This window comes from Amblyomma maculatum, unplaced genomic scaffold (assembly GCF_055883805.1).
Source record: "Amblyomma maculatum isolate TAMU_Amacu unplaced genomic scaffold, ASM5588380v1 scaffold_18, whole genome shotgun sequence".
NCBI classification, from domain to species: Eukaryota; Metazoa; Arthropoda; class Arachnida; order Ixodida; family Ixodidae; genus Amblyomma; species Amblyomma maculatum.
The window spans coordinates 478,585-497,654 of NW_028146743.1; the positions used below are offsets into that span (position 1 = coordinate 478,585).

The window sequence follows — 19,070 nt, forward strand, 5'->3', positions numbered from 1 at the left end:
TCAGCTTAGCAGCGACAAATACCTCTCGTATTAACGAATAAGATGCTTCTGCTGTCCAGACGCAGGCTCAGTCGAGTAGACTTAGTGACGAGCGACTGCTATGACTGCAGTGATGTGTTCGGCCATGGTCATTTTCAGCGCTGGTTCTTCAATCTCTTTATATTCTCCGTGTGCGCAATGCAGTGCCACACCCTCGCCTTCAGTCTCATCTCTGGTGACGTCGACCACTGGTGCAAGCAGCCGCAGGGTGAAATGAAGGTGCCTGCGGCCTCCTGGAGGAACTCGGCAATCCCTCTAGAGGCGGACGGTCGCTTCAGTCGATGCAGCGCCTACAAACACCCGGGTCACCCTAACGACACGCTGATTGTTGACTGCGATGATTGGGACTACGACCCGGAGTACAGCAAGAGGACCATCGTAAGTCAGTGGGACTTGGTCTGCCACAGACGCTGGTTGCGCGCCATGGCGGAGAGCCTCTACATAGCCGGCTCGCTGATTGCGATGACTGCCGTCGGGCAGATGGCGGACCGATTCGGCCGGATGCCCGTGCTCCTCACAGCGATGGCAGTGCTGCAGCTGGCCACGATGGGTGGATGTTTCGCAACATCATACCACATGTACGTCCTTTCAAGGTTTCTCAACTCTGGCTGCGTGGCAACTGTCGCCGTCCTCGCCTGCACACTATTCTTTGAGGCATCCACGCACGAGAACAGGAACAGGGACCTGTGTGCCGCCATGTGCGCAGGCTTGCTGATTGCCGAGGTATGGCTTGCTGTGGCACGGCTGCTCAGAGGGCTGAACTGGATAGTTCTCCAGATCTTCATGCTGTCCCCGACTGTCCTCACGTTGTACGCGGTGTCCGCAGTGCACGAGTCAGCCCGCTGGTGCATTGCAGTAAACGACATGGCCAGAGCCGAAATGCTCATGATCGCTGCCGCCAAAGAAAATCGCTTTCCCGTTTCGAACACTGACTGCATGCTGGAAAGGCTCAAGGCAGAGGTTCAGAGGACCGAAATGCGCATGCTGCTCACAGCAGGAGACGTAACTAGAGCAAAGGCAGTACAGCGCAGCGCGTTCGTGATGATCGGCTTATCGTTCTCTGCTTCGTTCTCACAATACGCATTGATGGCCGTCGAGGACAGGGTAATATTAGGAACAACTGCTTGGTTCCAGTGGGCCTCAAGCGGAACCAACCTCGCAAGTTGCGCGCTGCTCTACGCTACGTTCAGAAAACTCTCACCGCAACATCTACTGGCCGCAGCAGTAGGAACGCTCGGTGGCGTTTCTTGCGTGATAAGCCTGAGTTTCGCATTGGGATGCGCTTACGTAACTACATTGTTCTTCCTTTTAGCCAAACCGCTTACGTTCGCGGTCAAAGTCCTCATATTCGCCAACGTCTTGGAAATGGTGCCGACGCGTGTGCGTTGCGGGGCGAGTTGCTGGCTCTTCGGTTTAGGCCGCTTGGGAGGGGTGTGTGCCATAGTGCTGTCCGTGCGGCAAGACATTGGGCGTGGCGATGTGCTTTTCGCCCTAGCTGGGACCACGCTCTTTATGATGCTCCATGCCCAGCTCTTTTTACAGCAGCCGTCGGAGAAACCAACTTTAGCCAGTCCTTTATTTGCTGCGGGTTCCATTCAGAGTGTGGACTTCATGAAGCAGACGCTGAACTGGCGGAATGTGAAGAAGAAACGAACCAGCAAGCCTCGTGGCAGTGGTCAGTCATCGAGGTACCAAAGCATCGAGCCGAGACCTGTGGACAGCAGACTCAATTAGAGTGTTATGATTTGTGACGCAAGTGGGTTTTCAGTCTCATCACTGTAATTTATGCTATCTGAGCATAACGTTATTCGAATGTAATTTATTCTATCTGTCGAATGTTTACACAATTTCTATGCCGTCATGTGGCACTTGTATCAAGGGCAAACATTGGATATTGGATGCAATGCATCTTTTTTTGTGTTGCTATTAAGTTGGCCTCCAATATGGTTTGCTTTTGGGGTTTAACGTCCCAAAGTGACTCAGGCTATGAGAGACAAAGTGACTCAGGCTATGAGAGACGCCGTAGTGAAGGAATCCAGAAATTTCGACGACCTGGGGTTCTTTAACGTTCACTGACATCGCACAGCCCACGGGCGCCTAGCTTTTCGCCTCCACCGATAGGCAGCCACCGAGACCTGCATTCGATTCCACGTCCTTGGGCGCAGTAGTCGAACGCCCTAACCACTGCACCCCCCGGCAGGCTTCCAATATGTGCATGACCTAAACATTATTAGTGGAGGAGGTTCGGAGCCTACTAAAATAGCCTACGTTTATATGTACGCTTCGGGTGTCTAACGAGAAGGGAGGCAAATACAGCACTTTTCTTTCCCCGAATCAAACTACGGACTTCTAGTTTAGTTTTATTTATACGATTTAACGCCCCAAAACGACTCAGGCTATGAGACGCCGTAATGGAGGGCTCCAAAAATTGCGACCACCTGGAGTTCTTTACCATCCACTGACATCGTTAAGTGTGCAAGTAAAATGCAAATTGGCTCATTGGAAAGAAAATGCGAACTATATATGTCTGAGCGGACACTTGAACCGCACCGTAAGGGACGGTTCAATAATAAGAGAGAGAGGTGCCATAGTGGAGGGCTCCAGAATATTTTCAGCCACCTGGGGAACAACCATGTCGTGACTCAGCGGCTAAAACACCGGATTCGAACCCGACCGCCGGCTACTGCGTTTCCATATGAAGGCGAAACGGAGAGGCGTCCCTGGATAGTGTGACGTCAGTGTATGTTAAAGAGCCCCAGGTGGGACTACCAAGGAGTTCTTTACCTCCCTCTGTATGACACCTCCTCAATTCTTTCTCGAAACTTATTGCTACTTTTGCAAGAATTACCCAGCTCCTATTCTGCGCGTTAAGGTTCTGTATTTAAGCGACTTTAACCGCCACCGCTAGCTCTTCACGTACAATCTACTCCCAAAGCAAGCAGTCGCTCCGTTGAGGTATACATGCGTAGCCCTAGTGCTCTCTTTATGCATTTGCGTGTGAGGGAGTCTATCCTGTCCTTATCCGCCGCTTTGATCCAAATATGGCGTCGCGTAGCTAATTCTGCAAACCACATACGCTTGTACTAGTTTTAAGAGGATTCTCTTTTTCAGTCGTCTGTCGTTGACAGCTATGCGTCTAATAGGCCCTAGAGTCTGTATCGAGTGATGCTCGAGCTTCTTTGACCTTTCCATTGCACATTTTTTGCAGAAATACAAGAAATTGTACAATAGCAGTGGACACCGTTGGCGAATGCGTATAGAGGGCAGGTTTATCCTGCTCCCCAACAAAATCAGAACGTCTGCTCATGCGTAGTAAACCAGGCACAAGGGGCCATACCCAAATCCGGGTGCACGTTAATGGACAACATATACCGGAGGTGTCCGTCATACGGGTTCTTATAATTTACATCCAGAAAAACGGCTGAAACACAGAGTCCCTCAATCGCCTCAATGCTAGTGTCTATGAGACAGTGCGTCTCATACGTAGAATCGTTAAACGGTATTCGAGTATGAAGGAAACTGATCTCGTCCGCCTGGTCCAGGCTTTTGTCATTAGTAGCATTACCTTCATGCTACCATACATAACGTATCAGAAACACAACGTGTTGATTCCCTGATCAGACGGGCGTTCAAGTCCGCACTTGGTATCCCCATAAATACCTCAACGGAGCGCGTCAGTGCCCCCGGAGTCCACAACACTCTTAGCTAGCTGGTATACGTCCACCTCACCTTTCAATTCGAACGGCTAACCCACACACCGACCAGACGCTTTATTCAATTGATTCCCTCTCAATCAGTTACCCCGCAACAAGGCAGGACAAAGCGCCACTTTCAATCAGCCTGCGAACTCACTTGAAAATCCTACCTCTCCTGAAGAATATGCACCCTGAATTTTATTCAGGCAAGCGAGTAGAAAGAGCTAAAGCCGTACACAAGCAATACCAGTTCAAACAAGACGCGGCCTATGTCGATGCAGCCGAACACACGGATCGTAATGCCTTCACGATTGTGACTGTAAATTATCAGGGTCAACAGCTCGGGGTCAGGGTTATCAACGACCCGCAGGAAGCGGAGGGGGGTACGATCACCCTCGCGATAAGCTCAACCTCAGCCCTTCATAAATTAACGACACGAAAACCGCAATAACAAATTACAGCAAAGGCAAGATATCCATTGTAGGACTCAAATTTCTGCATTTTCTCAAACGCCTCACTGTTCAATGAAGCTAATCTGGACAAGAGCACATTCTTCTCTTCTTGGTAATAAGGCTGTCCACAATTTCGCCCGAGCCGGGCGACGGGACAACCCCTCATGAGATGGGCGAGGGACCGCATGGTTTCCTATCAATAAATTACATTACACTTCCGTTAAACACGTACCTTATACCCTCCAGGACACCAATATCGCACAAAGGAACAGGAGGTCACCTGGCGAAAATTACAGCCGCATTCCTTTCCAAATCCAGTCACCTACGCCAATGCATACCCTGAATTATACACCCCTTACTGTAACTTATGCCACCAGAGGACTAACTTACATCCCATCTTATGGGCACGAGACTCCCCTCCGTGAAATCTGCAGCCTTCCGTCTGCGAGCAGTGGGAGACCGCTATGGTCAGCTCGGACCCACTAATCCAACTGCGGGCCATCGAGCGTGCAACCCAGGTCGCCAGAGCTCAAGCTCTGGCGACCTGAGTTGCACGCTCCTGGCTCCTGGCCACCTGGAGCGGAAGCTACTGCCTGCCTGACTGCAGACCTTGATCTGCATTTTCCAGTTTGAAGATGCTTATACACAATGCTTCTTTTCTTTAAATTTGTTTAATTTTTTGCTTCTGTGTTTTTCTCTAGCTCCGTCGTCTGGCTGCGCCCAGAGTACGGCCAACACACGGCTGCTGGAAGAAAATAAAGATGGCGGCTGGCGGTGGCACATGAATTACCCACGGCTGGCTGTTTTTTTAATCGATATTTATTGCCTCAGGGAATCAGTAGGGTATAAGATGATTGATGAACAAATGAATAATGAATGCAAAAAGGTTGGCTGATTTTATGAAGTCCAGGAGTGAGTGATGATGAGGTCTCTGCGTCCAAGCGATATATGAGGCAGGATTGGTTGCTGAAAGGCAAGCTATTGTCAGGTGCCAGATTCGTGTTTGCTTCAGTGCTGGGCAGTTTCGCAACAAGTGGTGAATGTCGGCTTCAACATTTTCGTTTTTATAGATCGGGCACCCTGGGCGGGGATATAAGTGTTGGAAGTGAGATCACGTTCGAGTGACAGCTGGTGTGAGGGCAACACCGACCTGGATCCTCCTAAGCGCAATCTCCTCTGCGCGGGAGAGACCGCGGGGAAGGGATACCGCACACGAAGAGATAAGTGCACGTGCGCGGCGCCGGAGGTTTTCCTTTCTTGATAAAAGAAGGGTAGCGTCGTCCACTCCAAGGAGCCGTAGCATTGATGCGTCTTGGTTCACGAGGCGGGTCGCTAAATCTGATTGAATTTGGGAAGGCAGGAGGTCCCATGGGACCCACTCGATGCGTACTGACTGCTGGATGCCCGCCGCAAGGTGGTGGATGTTTTGACATATTTTAGGGCAGCGACTGACACGTCAGAGCAAACGTACTGCTTGAAGTGCGTCAGTGCGGATGGCAATGTGGGCTGCAGGGAGCATGGTTATGGAAGCCACTGAGCAGAGTGCCTCCTGAACAACCACGAGCTCAGCGCAGAAATATGTAAGAGGTTCCGAAAGCTTACACGTAGAGGTCTGATTCAGGCTAGGTCTTCATGGACAATAGAATGCTGTTCTGGCTTCACAGGCTTGCAGGCTTGCATTCACATACGCTACAATGGACCCTGAGCATCTTGCGCTTCAAATCTCTGGCGAAGCAACGATGCCGAGTTGGCAGACGTTGGTATGCGGATATCAGTTGGCTTGTTGTCTCCTAACTGTACAAATTTCCAGGGAGGGAGAACCGGCGCAGGTGGCTGAAGAATAATGTGTGACGTCGCATACGCCCTCAGTGCTTGCGTGGAATGTGACAAAGTGGCCTTGAGCCTGCGAGCATCACAGCGCTACTGCACCAGTTCATCAATGGTGTTGAGCTACGCATTCTCTTCTAACGCAACAACCGATGTGAGTCGTGGAAGGCATGTTATGGTCCTCATAGCTTCTCGATTTACGGCTTCAAGGCGATGCCATTGTGCTTTGGTCTCAAGAGTATAAACAAATGTTGTATGCACAGGCTCCTTTGCTTGCAAGGCCACTCAGACTAGCGCGGCAAAATTTAGAACAAATTGTATGCTTATATAAAGAAAAACCCCTTCGTACCTGTTTTTTATATGTCCTCGCAACATAACCTGCGATAAAAGCTTCTGATGCGACCTCGTCGTGTTTATCTGCTTCACAACACATCGTCAAAAATCCTAGTTCACTGGCCAGCTCCATGGTAACTGAATAGGTTAAACAACGAGACGGGAACACAGGAAAAGAGGACGACACAACTAGCGCGGTTGTGCCGTCCTCTTCTACTGTGTTCCTGTCACATTTTTTGCACAGTTAACCTATAATTAATCACCAAGTCCAATGTACTGCCCCTTGTAGCAAATTCAACGGCAGCTGATAGGGCATTATAGCTTCAGCATCTGGACTTTTAACCTCAGCGCCGCTTTCATTTCAGAGGAAGCGAGTGCATTTACACTCCTCGCTGCGGCCTTTGCCTCAGGCGAGCTCAGCAGATAAAATTAGAGGGTCTCTTAGATGTCTCTTAAGCGGAGGACGGCGAAAGTCTACCTTTCTCCTATCATTTTCTTCTCATCGTTTGGCACAGTTCGTCATTTCAAGTCGTCGTTTGATATATTGGTCGTTTCCCAGTCATGATGAGTCTGCCTGCGTAGTCATTGTGGCCCTTAACACTCATAACTAAGCAGGTTACTCCTTTAGAATCAGCAGTGGTCATTGCAAGTCGTCGTTTCACGTATTGGTCATTTCGTAGTCATTAACAGTAATGATGAGTCATGCTTAGCTATTATATTCATTACCACACATCGCTAAGCACTTTTACTCTTTACTCATTTCTAATCAGTTGGGGTCATTACATGTCGTAGTTTGATATACTGGTCCTTACAAATCATTTTAGTCATTATTAACCATTATTAGTCACTAGCATTGGTCATTACCTCTATCAATGTCTATAACTTTTATTGATTACCTGTCACCATCAATCATTTTCATACTTAATCTCCCTCTTTGCACGTCCGCTTTTGCGACTGACACACCAGTCCACAGATGCGACGCACAGATTACAGGCATAGCCTCTGCGCACAGATTTTCGCTCCATGAGCCTAGAACGACTTTCGCCTTAAAAAACAAACGCATCCCGTCTCAACGTTAACGTGCTTGCACACGCACACAGAAAAAAGTTTGCGTTTACCACGCAGACACGAGGCAAACGCGTCCAGAAAGGAAGCAAACCACGCGCTCAGAGCCGGCGACCCCGGCGGCGACGTGTCCCCTAACAGTGGCGCCCTCGGCAAAAATAGCGGGCGCAATTGTAAACTCCCCAAGGACGCGCTTGCCCATTGACGGCGGCGCAACGCAGCAGGCCGCACCCAGTCAGTGCGCTTCCATCGAGCGGCCGTGCCACCTGATTCCACTGATTCACGACTGAGAAAATGCCTACCCGTTTGGTCGCCGAACGACCACTTGAAAGCTTGGGCTTTCTATAGAAGCTTTCTTTTGTTGCAGCCTGCGTTTTGAAAGCTGATGACCAAGTCCATCCTTCTCCCCACTGTGCACTGCGCGAAGTGTTCATAGGGATGGTTCTTCAGCTGTTCCTTGCCTGTTCTCTAAAACTACGCTGGATAGCTGGACAGAGGGGCGCTATACTTTGTTTCACAAGATCTTTGCAGCGCTACTAAAGGACAGTAGCCCTAGCCCATTCAAGATAATGCTTATTACAATACGTGATTGTGCCACTAATGGATCCCGCCTTCGGGCACTGTAATAGATCATTGTGGTCTTACTGTCGCCCCACCAATTCGGTGGGCCAGGCTCGCATAGGAGCGCAATTACCTATTGTAGTGCGCATGATCCTGATTGGACCAGGTCGACCTTGCCTTTCGCAGTGCTGCAAACAGCTTGTGAGACGAAGTATAACTTGCCTAACTAATACCCAACTCGAGCGGCGGCGGTGCGCGTCGCCTCCGCCGCTCGATCCTGCCATGACCTAACCTGTATACATAAACAAAAAGGAAGTCGATCGTCAACTGTTTTTTGCTGTTCTTTGTCCCCTGTTCTTGACAGAGTGAAACCTTGAGGGAGTTGGTGATACATCGTCAACATGCTTTCACGATAGAAATTTAGCATAAAGCTAAAGGGGACACCAAATAGGAAATCGATCAAAATTGCTGTTTGCGCCAGTGAGTTCCTACTTGGCACATAAAAAAAGAACAACACGAAAAACGAGGACAGAGGAACAGAAAACGCCCGTCCAGTCGTTTCGTGTTAATTTGTCCCCGTTTTAAGCGATGCTCATACTTTTGTGCCAAAAAGCAAAGATGCGATATCGTGCTATATATTTCTGAGTGGTTTCGTCATGCACATTGGCTAAAATCGCCAGCTGTATTATGCCTTTCCTTTCATACCGCTTTTTTGCACTGTTACCAATGCCCCACGCTTGTTTTCTACTTTCCCGTTGACCAAACATGCCCTCGACAGCTACTGCGGCTTCGGTCACAACGGATTTTCGAAGATACTAAAATACAGAGCTTGTCGGTTTGAAATCCGAGCCTGAAGACTTGTTTATTGATTGCGAAAGCTGCACGAACTTCACAACGAATTCTCCCTATGACTTGATGGTTATAAACCTGACCCAGCTGGCCCCAATAAGCATGACCAATAATGGAGCAGACGGAGGCAAACCTTCGAAATTTGCCTTAAAACAAATCATGAGCTTCGGGAAAGTAAGACCAATGAGAGGAAACCCAACACCGAGATAGTGTATATTACAAGAACATCCTCTAAAGAATTCTAGTGCGTCGAAGAAAGCACCTTAATCTAACGTGCCGAAATACGCACGAGCCTCGTCAAAGAACGACTGCGGCTAAAATAGCAAGGGCTGAAGTCCGATAATGAAGGGTATACTGATGAGATGCCAATCCAGCCGAAATTAATCCATAATAGTCATGATAACAGAATATTCGGCCTGGCTGACAATGTGTGCGAGGCTAGAAAAGGGGCCATTGAAATACCAGACGCATCTGCTTCCTAGTAAGAGGCTGTTGACAGCTTAAATTATTAAGGTCAATCACTTTCTTTAGAATAATTATCAAGCAGGACGAGCTGCTTAGTACGACGCTCAGTGTACCATTAATGCTATTGAAGCTGCTGTATTGGGCACTGTTCGTGTTGTCAGTGACAAGCAACAGGCCGTCACCGTAATGTTCCGCGCCGTGTTCAATGACAACACACACCAGCACGTTGTTCCTTACGTTGTAAGCGAAATTGAACCTCTGTTCTTCTCGTTTAATCCAAGCACTTCAATAAGATTCTGAGATCGAACCTCCTGAAGAGCTAGATGTTTGATACAGTGAAGCCCTTTCGAGGTAAGTTGTTTTTTTCTCAGTACGCTCTGCAGGGCTCAGGAGCACCTTTTGCTAAAGCTAAATCAGCTTCATGTGCAGCCGAACTCTAGAAAAACCGTTATGCATGGCAACAATAATATTTCCACCTGTGTGGATCAGCACCTTGGAGTACCTTCACGAGAATGATCAGCCCTTCTTCAAGATTCATGCAGTGTGTTTATGATACCATCACATTTGTGAAGGCATTGGGCACATGGTAGGATTTTCTCTACATATTTACATGGAAATCAAAGCAAACCCCATCTGTCAAAGATGACGACGATCGGTTCATCTGCCTTGAGGGTGACTTCATGTCTTCCGTCTAATACAACAAATTGCTACGTGCGCCGTCTCGGGCGAAGTTCCTGCACTTTTGTGTATATGCCCCATATGAACTGATTTTAAATTAATTACAACGTGACCCTAACATTCGGCGTCTTATGCGCTGCCAGTGTCAAATATATACTTCTCTAAGTTATCTGATGACAGATTTTAGGCCAAGAAAAAAATAAATAGTAGCGTTTCGCGTCGTATTTAAAAGTCATAGGCTGATCATACGTGATCAAAGCAGCGTCAGTACTCCTTACGACGCTCTCAGTTACGTTTTTTTTTTTTTTTTTTTGTTTTTTTGTCGACATGAGTGTGCAGTTAAAATGAACTGACCTCATGATTATATCTATAAGCATCTGCGTGCGTAACCATGTCGATTTCATTTGCACTACCAACAATATGAAAGCACCTTCAGACGAGTTCTGCTTAAAATCATCATGAGTTCAACTGCATAAACAAAAACAAAATGTCATGATTAGCTCAGCTAGGTCAGGATATACGTAGTGAAACATGTGTGCCTCGCGCTGGACTGCCTACTCCTCTCCAATCCGATCTAATTCCATCCAATCCAGTGTAATCTAATCCAATCCAAACCAATCCAGTCGAATCAAGTACAGTTCATTCCAGTGAAATACAATCCAACCAATCCTTTCCAATTCAGTTCAAACCTGTCCAATCCAAACCAGTTCAATCAAGTCCAATCCAATCTAATGTAGTGCAATACAATCCTGTCAAATGCTGAGTGCACCAGCCTAAAACCAGTCTGAAAGCTGTTAAGGACCACGCCTGCTTAATTGAACAGCTGACAGAGACAGTTAGTTGCTGGAGCACTCAGCATTGGACAGGATTGTATTGAACTACATTAGATTGGATTGGACAGGTTTGGGCTGAATTTGAAAAGAATGGTTGGATTGTATTTCACTGGAATGAACTGTACTTGAAAAACAAAACGAGAAATTAATTGCTTTAGAAGATAGAAGCAGACGGAATAATTTAATGGTGTTCGGAATCAAAGAAAGCGAAGAAGATGGAAGATCTCGAAACCAAAGTTGTTACAAATGTCTTTCAGGATAAATTAGGTGTCACAGTGGGAACCATGTGAAGAATTCACAGAATGGGGGGGGGGGGGGGGGGGGGTAAAAGCTAAGAAGCCTCGACCGGCTGTTCTTAAGCTTTATGACTGCAGAGAAAAGCAAGAACTGTTCAGGAACTGCATAAAACTAAAAGGAACCGGCATTTCTGTAGTCGATAATGTTTCTAAAGAAACACAGGGCAAACACCAACAGCTGTGGAATTCTGCCAAGAAAGAACGAGACGATGGGCAAAAGGTTCGACTTGAATGCGACAAGCTGGTTATAGACTGTGACGTTTTCCTCTGGGATCAGACTAGGGCTGCCGCGTTAAACTTCGCGGGACAAAAAAGCGTCCGGTTACTGAAAATCAGGAACCAACAGAGGCACACTTGCAGCTACCTTCCTTTCGGCTGATAAATCTCAACGCTATGAGTCTAGTTAATAAAATTGCAGAATTAGAGTACATACTAGCTAATTACGACTGTCAGCGAAACATGGTTATGCCCGGAATAAAGGATAGCGAAATGGTGCCTCCAGGATACAGTATTGTTCGCAGTGACCGGGGAACGCAAGGGGGAGACGTGGAAATAATCATAAAAGAAGGCATCCAGTTCTTCCCCATCAATGGTATCCCGAATCACGAAAGTGTCTGGTGCCAGTTAAATACTTGTAAAACCTCTTCTCTATAGACCGCCAACTGCAGCTCTTTCGTACTTAGAAAGTTTGCAGTGCTACCTAGAAAAATGAAACCTATAGAAACCGCCAGCTGATTATGACAGGAGATTTTCATTTACAAGGTTGTCTGGGATACCTTGACAACTAGAAACGCAGAAAGCAGTAAACTGCTCCTGGATATTGCCTTTAATAATGACACGACGCAGGTGGTGACTGAAAGTCCACGTCTAGCAGGCACATTTATACCAACGCTAGATTAAGTGTTTTTGATGGACGAATCGATAATTACTTAGTGAAAGTTGAAGAGGGATCGCGCAGCACGTACAGTTCTTTTCGCTCGCGAGCCGGATTCCGCGGCAGTTAGCTAGCACGTGTGATGGTGTGCCTTTTTATGGATGTGTTCGTGTCGGGGTGCAAGAGCGGGTAGTGAGGTGACCTGCTCTCTCTTCAGGACACCGAAAGGCGCAGAGAAGAGGTAAGCGTAGGAGCGCAAAAAAAAGCGCGGCGACAGAGTAGGTATTGTCGTTTGTGATGAAGGTATACGGGCCAGTCGTGACTCGTGTGTGACTGGTGGTGTGGCCCGGGGCCGTAGGTAGGAGACAACGTGGATGAAGTAGAGAGGAAGTTCGTGGCGGTGGCCGATAGTAGGCTCAGCGCCGTGTAATCAGAATGTAATGAGAGGTGCGTTAGTTCTGCTTGTTTTATTTTGATTTAATAAATGTTTAGTTAGCATCGGACGGAGGTCACTCATTTGATGGACGACATGCGCTCAACTCTGCAGCCGTCAGTCGCAAAGTAAGTCCCCCAGGGTCCGGCACGAGGCCCTCCTCTCGCACCCATCCCCATCAACCGAGAGGAAGCCCTTCCACCGACTTAACAATCAGTCGAAGTGGAAGGCGTTTGTTGTATGCATTTAACTACGCACATTCTAGGCTTCGAGGACCATGTGTGCGCACGGCTGCCGTCCAGTAAAAGCCCCGCACTCTCATTCCCGCACCCCGATCTCAAGCAATTCCCGCCAAAGTTACTGTTCAGCAAATGACAACCCCCATCGCAACACCGCAACTAATGAACAATTTTCCCGCCACTTTCTCCCGAATTAAACACTTCATATAGAAAAGAAAACCAAAACACAACATCACACACAAGCGAAGCTGCTCGCCGCCCTGGCCAGCTACCCCAAAAGGAAAACATGAAAAAAAAAAATACTAATAAATCAACCACTACCACCACCACAGATACACGGTGCTGGCCATTTCTATCGTCGCCTCGCGGGCAGAGCGTCTCCGAAAGACAACACGCTTCTCAGCCGTTTCGGCCGAGAAACCCGAAACCCGAGCCTCGGCACCCCCGGACAGCCGAACCCCCGTCTTTCCGCGAAGCGCGACGCCGTTTGTGGGACAGTAGCCTCTCAAGCTCAAGCGCCCCTTCTCCTCGCGTCCCCGCAGCGCGTTTCGTGTGTTCAGCCCGCTCTGCCTTTCCTTCCTCATTTGACCGGTGTGCGCTATTTTCCTCTCGCTGCCTTCTCCACGACGCACTCTGGCTGCGTCGTGACATAAGTCCTTCATGCAAGCGCAATTGGTTATACAGAACCCTCAGAAATCCCTATTACAATACGGCACCGTGGTAATAATCAGGCAGGATGATAGGCTATAAAAAGCCTCTTCGTTTCTCCATCGGATCAGGGGCATGCGCGCAAAACTTTGGTCACGAAAAAAATCGTTATCGTGGTTATGGCAACTGTGGTGCGAATTCAATAATACCCCTAAACTGAAATCAAATACTAAAGAGCGGCATCGCACGTACAAGGAGGCGCCTGACAATGCGCAGCGAATGCATTTCGAAGCGCACGGGCGCGCTCGTCGTCTGCTGCGTGGGCAGTACGCACTCCGAATCACCGCAGCTCCACCGCGGTGATCATTCTGCGGCAGCCCCCGCCGCGGCCGGCGGCTGGTCTTGCAGTGCTGCCCAGCGCCTTCGGACGATGCTTGAGTGCGCTGTTGCCGCGAGAGCCGCACGGAATTTAGACACTGCGTTATAGATGACTCTTGCAAATGCAGCTCGTTCTGCTGACCACCACATCACGCATTTTGTTTTTGTGCCTGGCCGAGAATGGCGGCGAGCTGTGTAATAAGAGTGAGCCGCTACTCGCGTTTTAAGTTCGATGACGGTGAAACAAGCCGTGCAACTAAGGTATTAACCAAATTAGGTGCGATAAGAATGACATAACTGCACCAATCTTCAGTTGCACTGATTTAATTGGCATCCCAAGTGGCCGCAATCGCTGTCAACATTCGATGCTCGTCATCGGCACGAAAATCAGTGCAGAAGACAGCTGATTGCAAATGCAAGAAATTGTTCTTTTCATGACAAAGACCCACTGCGCTGAAGTCTCTCATACCTCTCCCCTGGGAAACCAATGTTTCCCTCAACCGAAAGTCGTGCTGATAGACACTTGTCGCTTCACGCTCTCAAGCAGAATGTTTGTTTTTTAATGACGCGATGGAATACTTTTTCGAGCATCGAGCGACGTTTATTTCACAAAAGATGCACACTGGTCTGAGGGCGCCCGTAATAGCTGCATGTCTTCTGGTAGACCTCGCGGAATCTGTAGCACAGAACGACCCAACTAGAGAAAACAAATGGCAACAACAGTAGGATGCGCTGATCCGTCGATCACCAAAGCAATGGACGGAGCGGAGAAAGAGTGCAAATCGTCGGCAGGCCGAGCCGGCACTCCGAGATTGCCGTCACGTTCCGCCCCGCTGCTCACGGGAGCGACGAGGGCGTGACCGGGGCGCATTTTTAACGAACGATCTTGGCTTTTCTTATCGACAGGGTTTAGAAACAATTGACACGCATGATTAACAAAGCGCTTCTTTCCAACACCCGAATTCTATGCAATTTGAAAGCCGTTTCAGCATCCGTAAGGCTCTTATGTCGATTGCTCGTCATATCTCATCCACACGAGACAATAGGCACGCATTAAGATCAGAGTCCTGGCAACAGCTGCCCCACTGCAACCCCATCAGTCCCTTGTTGATCGCTGCTGATTGTTTTTAGGGCATGTTCAAAAATTAAAGTGCCTTTGAAATGTCGCCACCGCGCCATGTCTGCGTCGTGCTGCAGCTTGCGACGTTGGGCTGCATGAGTTGGTATCAGGATCGTGGTCGGGATGCCATAATGAGAGTTCGCAGAGAAACACCCCTTCAGCCGACTCATACCCCTGGCCCGTCCAAGCGGTTTCAAACAACCAGTGCCACAAACTTTGACCAACATAGAGTTTTACTCTGCATTCAGATTCTCTACATTTAACTTGCGACATTTACATCCGGCCAGCATGGTGCCAGCTTTTACTACGTTTAAACCGAGAAGTTGGCAACACGTAGTGATGCCATGCCAACTAAATATATTTAGTAACAAAACGGCCGTTTGAAATCTGCAATGGAGAAATGCGTAAGCCTGAGCGTTGCTATATTCTCAGCGAGATGTACAAGCGGGTATCCGCGAGTGACAGATACTGCTCCTCTCTTTTCCTGTAAACCATTTATAGAACGCCGTCAACTTTGATGCGTTCAAAGCAACCACAAGGGGCGTTCCACTCAGACACGTGACCGGAAGCTGAGGACCGGAACCGGAAGTTGTCTGGCGGCTGTCTTGGCTCCAAATTAAGAATTTAGGAGAGGGTCTGACTTCATTTTTTTGAAGCCGGCGCGGCCGCGCCGCGTCCGGACGCTGCAACGTCTCTCCTCCTCCTTTAACCCCCGCCTTCTCTTTCTCTGCGACCCGGACTGCATCTAGACGCTCCTGTGGCCGCGAGGCAGTGCGCGCACCCGTGACAGGGCAATGGTGAGCCTCTGTGCGTTCATCGAGCGGGCGGGCTTGAAGCCTTGCTTGCCCTTCGCCAGGTAGTGCGTGCTGAACGCTCCGTGCGTGCTACCTTGGACGTATGCTGCCGGGCGCCCTACCCCAGGACGCTACGTGCGCGCGACTATTATATACATCAATGGTATTACATATATATATATATTGTAAACAATTGCGGGGGCCGCTCGCGCGCAGGCATTTGTGGACAGTGCTCGGACACTTGCGCGCGAGCGATGCGACCTCGTTGACCGTCTTTACTTTGTAAATAATGTACAAAGCTCCCCCTGTCCTTTCTTCCTATCGCTCCCCTCTCTACTTCCCCTCGCTATCCTCTCCCTATCCCCTTTTCCTTTCCGCCGGCCGCAGCTCAAGTGCTTCGGTTTTTTAGATAGCAGTTGTCGCGGCCGGCAATACTCTTTTCCTTCTTTTTGATTATTAAAAAAATATAAATCAACCACTACCACCACCACCAGTTCGAGGCGGAAGCCCGGGCCTGCGTGACTCTCGTACGTGGTCCGAAAATGCGTGGCGTCTCCGTCGACAACACATTTTTTTACGCATTTCTTTACGAATGTGCATATAGCCAGCATGGTATTACTTACAATGGGCTCTACCAGCAGCACGCTGCGAGCTCTGACAACAGTGCCCTTGGCGAATTGAGTGTAGAGGTGACTTCATTATAAGATGCATCTTACTCGTTAACTGGACAGTGAGAACTGCGTGGCTTTCTTAAGCATATTTATTTATTATTATCATTCTTTCAGCGTTACCATCTTTATCCGGCGCATATTAGTGAAAGTGATAAAATTCAAATTCTGTATGAACTCATTTTTTAAAATGACATCTTTGGCACCCCCATATGTGCACTGATGTCTTATCAGCTCGAGTTCTGATACATTCAAAGGGTCTTATCAAGAGATGGAAATTTAAAACGAAACCTCGATATCTACTGTCTTGCAAATCAGGCATTCAGGGAGATAGATGGACTCTCAGCACGAGAAAAATGCCATGTTCCGGTTTGGCACATATCGCAGCACGTATTTCTGACGTTGAAAATCTTTCACATGTAATTCGATGGACCGCATATTTCTTTGCATTTATGACATACTTGCTACCAAACTGTTTTTACATCTTTCTTCTTCAGTGTTTGGGTACGGTAGAATAGACAGTTTTGTTTTCACCTTTTATGTGCTCTATATCTGAACATTTGATTTGTTTACGGATTTCTTTTTCATTTCCACTTGTCATCTGGGAACCTGTGCTGAATGAGCTTCTTCAGAAATTGACCAACTTTTCAGAGATGTTACACTACCGTTGATCTGTTGTATTCCTAACAGTGTCAAAAAGTGCAACATTTTATACTGTGGGTTGCCTCTTGAGTGTTCACTGCTTCAAAATTTCTGTGGTCTTGCTGCTTGAATGCAACGCAGATTAATCATAGCAGATGGATCGTTTGTGTAATCATACGTACTATACAACGTCGCAATACATAGCGAGGTAATGGAAACTGCCTCTTGTGCATAGGAATCTTATTGTAACAATCAATTCAGCAATAATATGATGCCTAACGTTAGTCGTGCCCCGTTAACATGACCCCCTTTAATATGGACGACCCGAATTATGGACAGCTTTTCTGGGGACGAAACGTTTTCAATGTATTTATGCCTCGTTAATACGGAAACTCGCTGTTTGGACAAAGGACATTGGAAAAATGCACACAGCCCACTTGGGCCCATGTATTTTTGTCTCGTTAATATAGATATCATTTGAAAAAAGCAGGGGAGTCGTAACGCAAGTTAAAGAAGGGCGCGCAGGTCGCGACAGCCGATACCGCCGGATGTTTGAACGAGTCCTGTGGGGTTGGAAAGAACCAAAACGGGCGCGTCGTTTTAAGAGGGGGGGGGGGGGGGGGGGGGGGGAGGAACGTCGACAGCAAACCGACCCCGAAAGGACGGAACCGGCGATTTCTGGGTGCAGCGGCAGGGCCGCAGCGAGAGGCCGCAGTCGGGAAAACAGCAACAAGTGGTCGCAATAAATTCTGCTGAACATGAAACAGAGAGGCCGGTAAAAGCGCAAGAAAGAAATAATATGAAGAAAGACAAGCACCAAAAGTGGGAGCGGGGAACTGAAGTTTTTCCTTCCTAGATCACAAAGTGTGTTCCATGAAGCCGTTAACGCTTTTTGGTAAAAGTTAAGACACACTCACGAAGTAGAGCGACAAAAGAAAGGCGACGAGCACGCAACCGGGACCGGGCGTCCCGTCCTGGATGCCCTTCCCTCTTATGCTGCTGGTTTTCGTCACTGTTGCGCTGACGAACTGCCTCATTTTGCTCCCCAGGGGGTCCGCATGTCGGCTTCGCTTTGAGTCAGCGGTGCGGCCTTGACAAGGTCTGAGCTCTCACTTGTCGGCTAGCCACTTCAGCTTTAAGTGTTTGTTTCATAGGAATACATAGAAACGGCGCCAGGAAGGGGCTGTTCGATAGCCCTCTGCATAGTAGCCTCCCAACTTGACTCCCTCGCTTCCTTACAGAAACAGTGCAAGGCAAAAAAGAGAGAATCAGAAGAGTGGAAAGGCAGAAAGAACTAGGCAAAGGCAGAAAAAAAAAGTGCAAAGAATCAGGAGCCTGTAACCCTCAACTTTAGTCCGACTTTTGGCATGGCGGCAGTTAAACGCAAAAGAACGGAACTGAACGTAGCCGCGAAGCAGGAAATCTGCGGATACAAGCGGCAAAAGCCATCTCAGTCAATCCAAGTCGTGAGGGAGTGGACCCAAGTTAAACTAGGCCTCAGCCTCACTAGATCGACGGCAGCATCGATACTACAGGACTCCGATAAATGGCTCAACGTCGACATCGCACCGTCAGCCACAATAGACAGCGCCCAGCGCAGTTCGAAGAAATGGAGTCAGCCTTGTTAATGTGGTTCGGGAATGTGCGCGCGAATGGTGTTGTCGTGCGCGACAAAATGATTCAAGAGAAGGCTCGCTGCCTCGGCAACATATGGGTACGCCAGCATGTGTACCTTGCCGTACCTTCTCCTCCGTCTTGATGGATTTTAGCTGGGATGACTTACGGAACGTTTTGTTCAGTAGAACAGGGTGATGTTTACTAGGAAAAATTGTTCCACGCTCTGTCTAGGCATTACTGACTTTAGCTACTCAATGAGGATGGCTGGGAAGATTTAAGAACAGACATGGCATTTCGGGTCGACGGATTCACGGAGAAAGGGGTAGCATCGACAGCTCGGCTGTTTTTAATTACAAATTTAATTACAAAGGCAATTATTAATTATAATTTTTTCTCAATAAAATGCTTTTCGTTATTACGGATGGCTCGCTTTATGGGCAGTTTTAGTCGGAAACCAAAGTGTCCATATTAACGAGTCACCACTTATATACTATTTCTTACTTTTGAAAAACATTTTATCAATTTTAGCATGTGATGAAGTTCGTCCAACTTTGTAATGCGCCA

The 19,070-nt window shown here is 48.1% G+C and overlaps 2 protein-coding genes across 2 annotated transcripts in view; both read left to right on the forward strand.

Annotated features, from left to right (window-relative positions):
• LOC146171684 (chromobox protein homolog 3-like) overlaps window positions 1-19,070 on the forward strand; it is a 154,497-nt gene that overhangs the window by 46,728 nt on the left and 88,699 nt on the right. The window lies entirely within an intron of this gene.
• Window positions 178-1,773, forward strand: LOC146171685 (solute carrier family 22 member 7-like). The gene is made up of 2 exons (XM_084586307.1): window positions 178-1,041; window positions 1,639-1,773. The coding sequence occupies exons 1-2, from the start codon at window positions 178-180 to the stop codon at window positions 1,771-1,773; spliced, it is 999 nt and encodes a 332-aa protein (XP_084442433.1).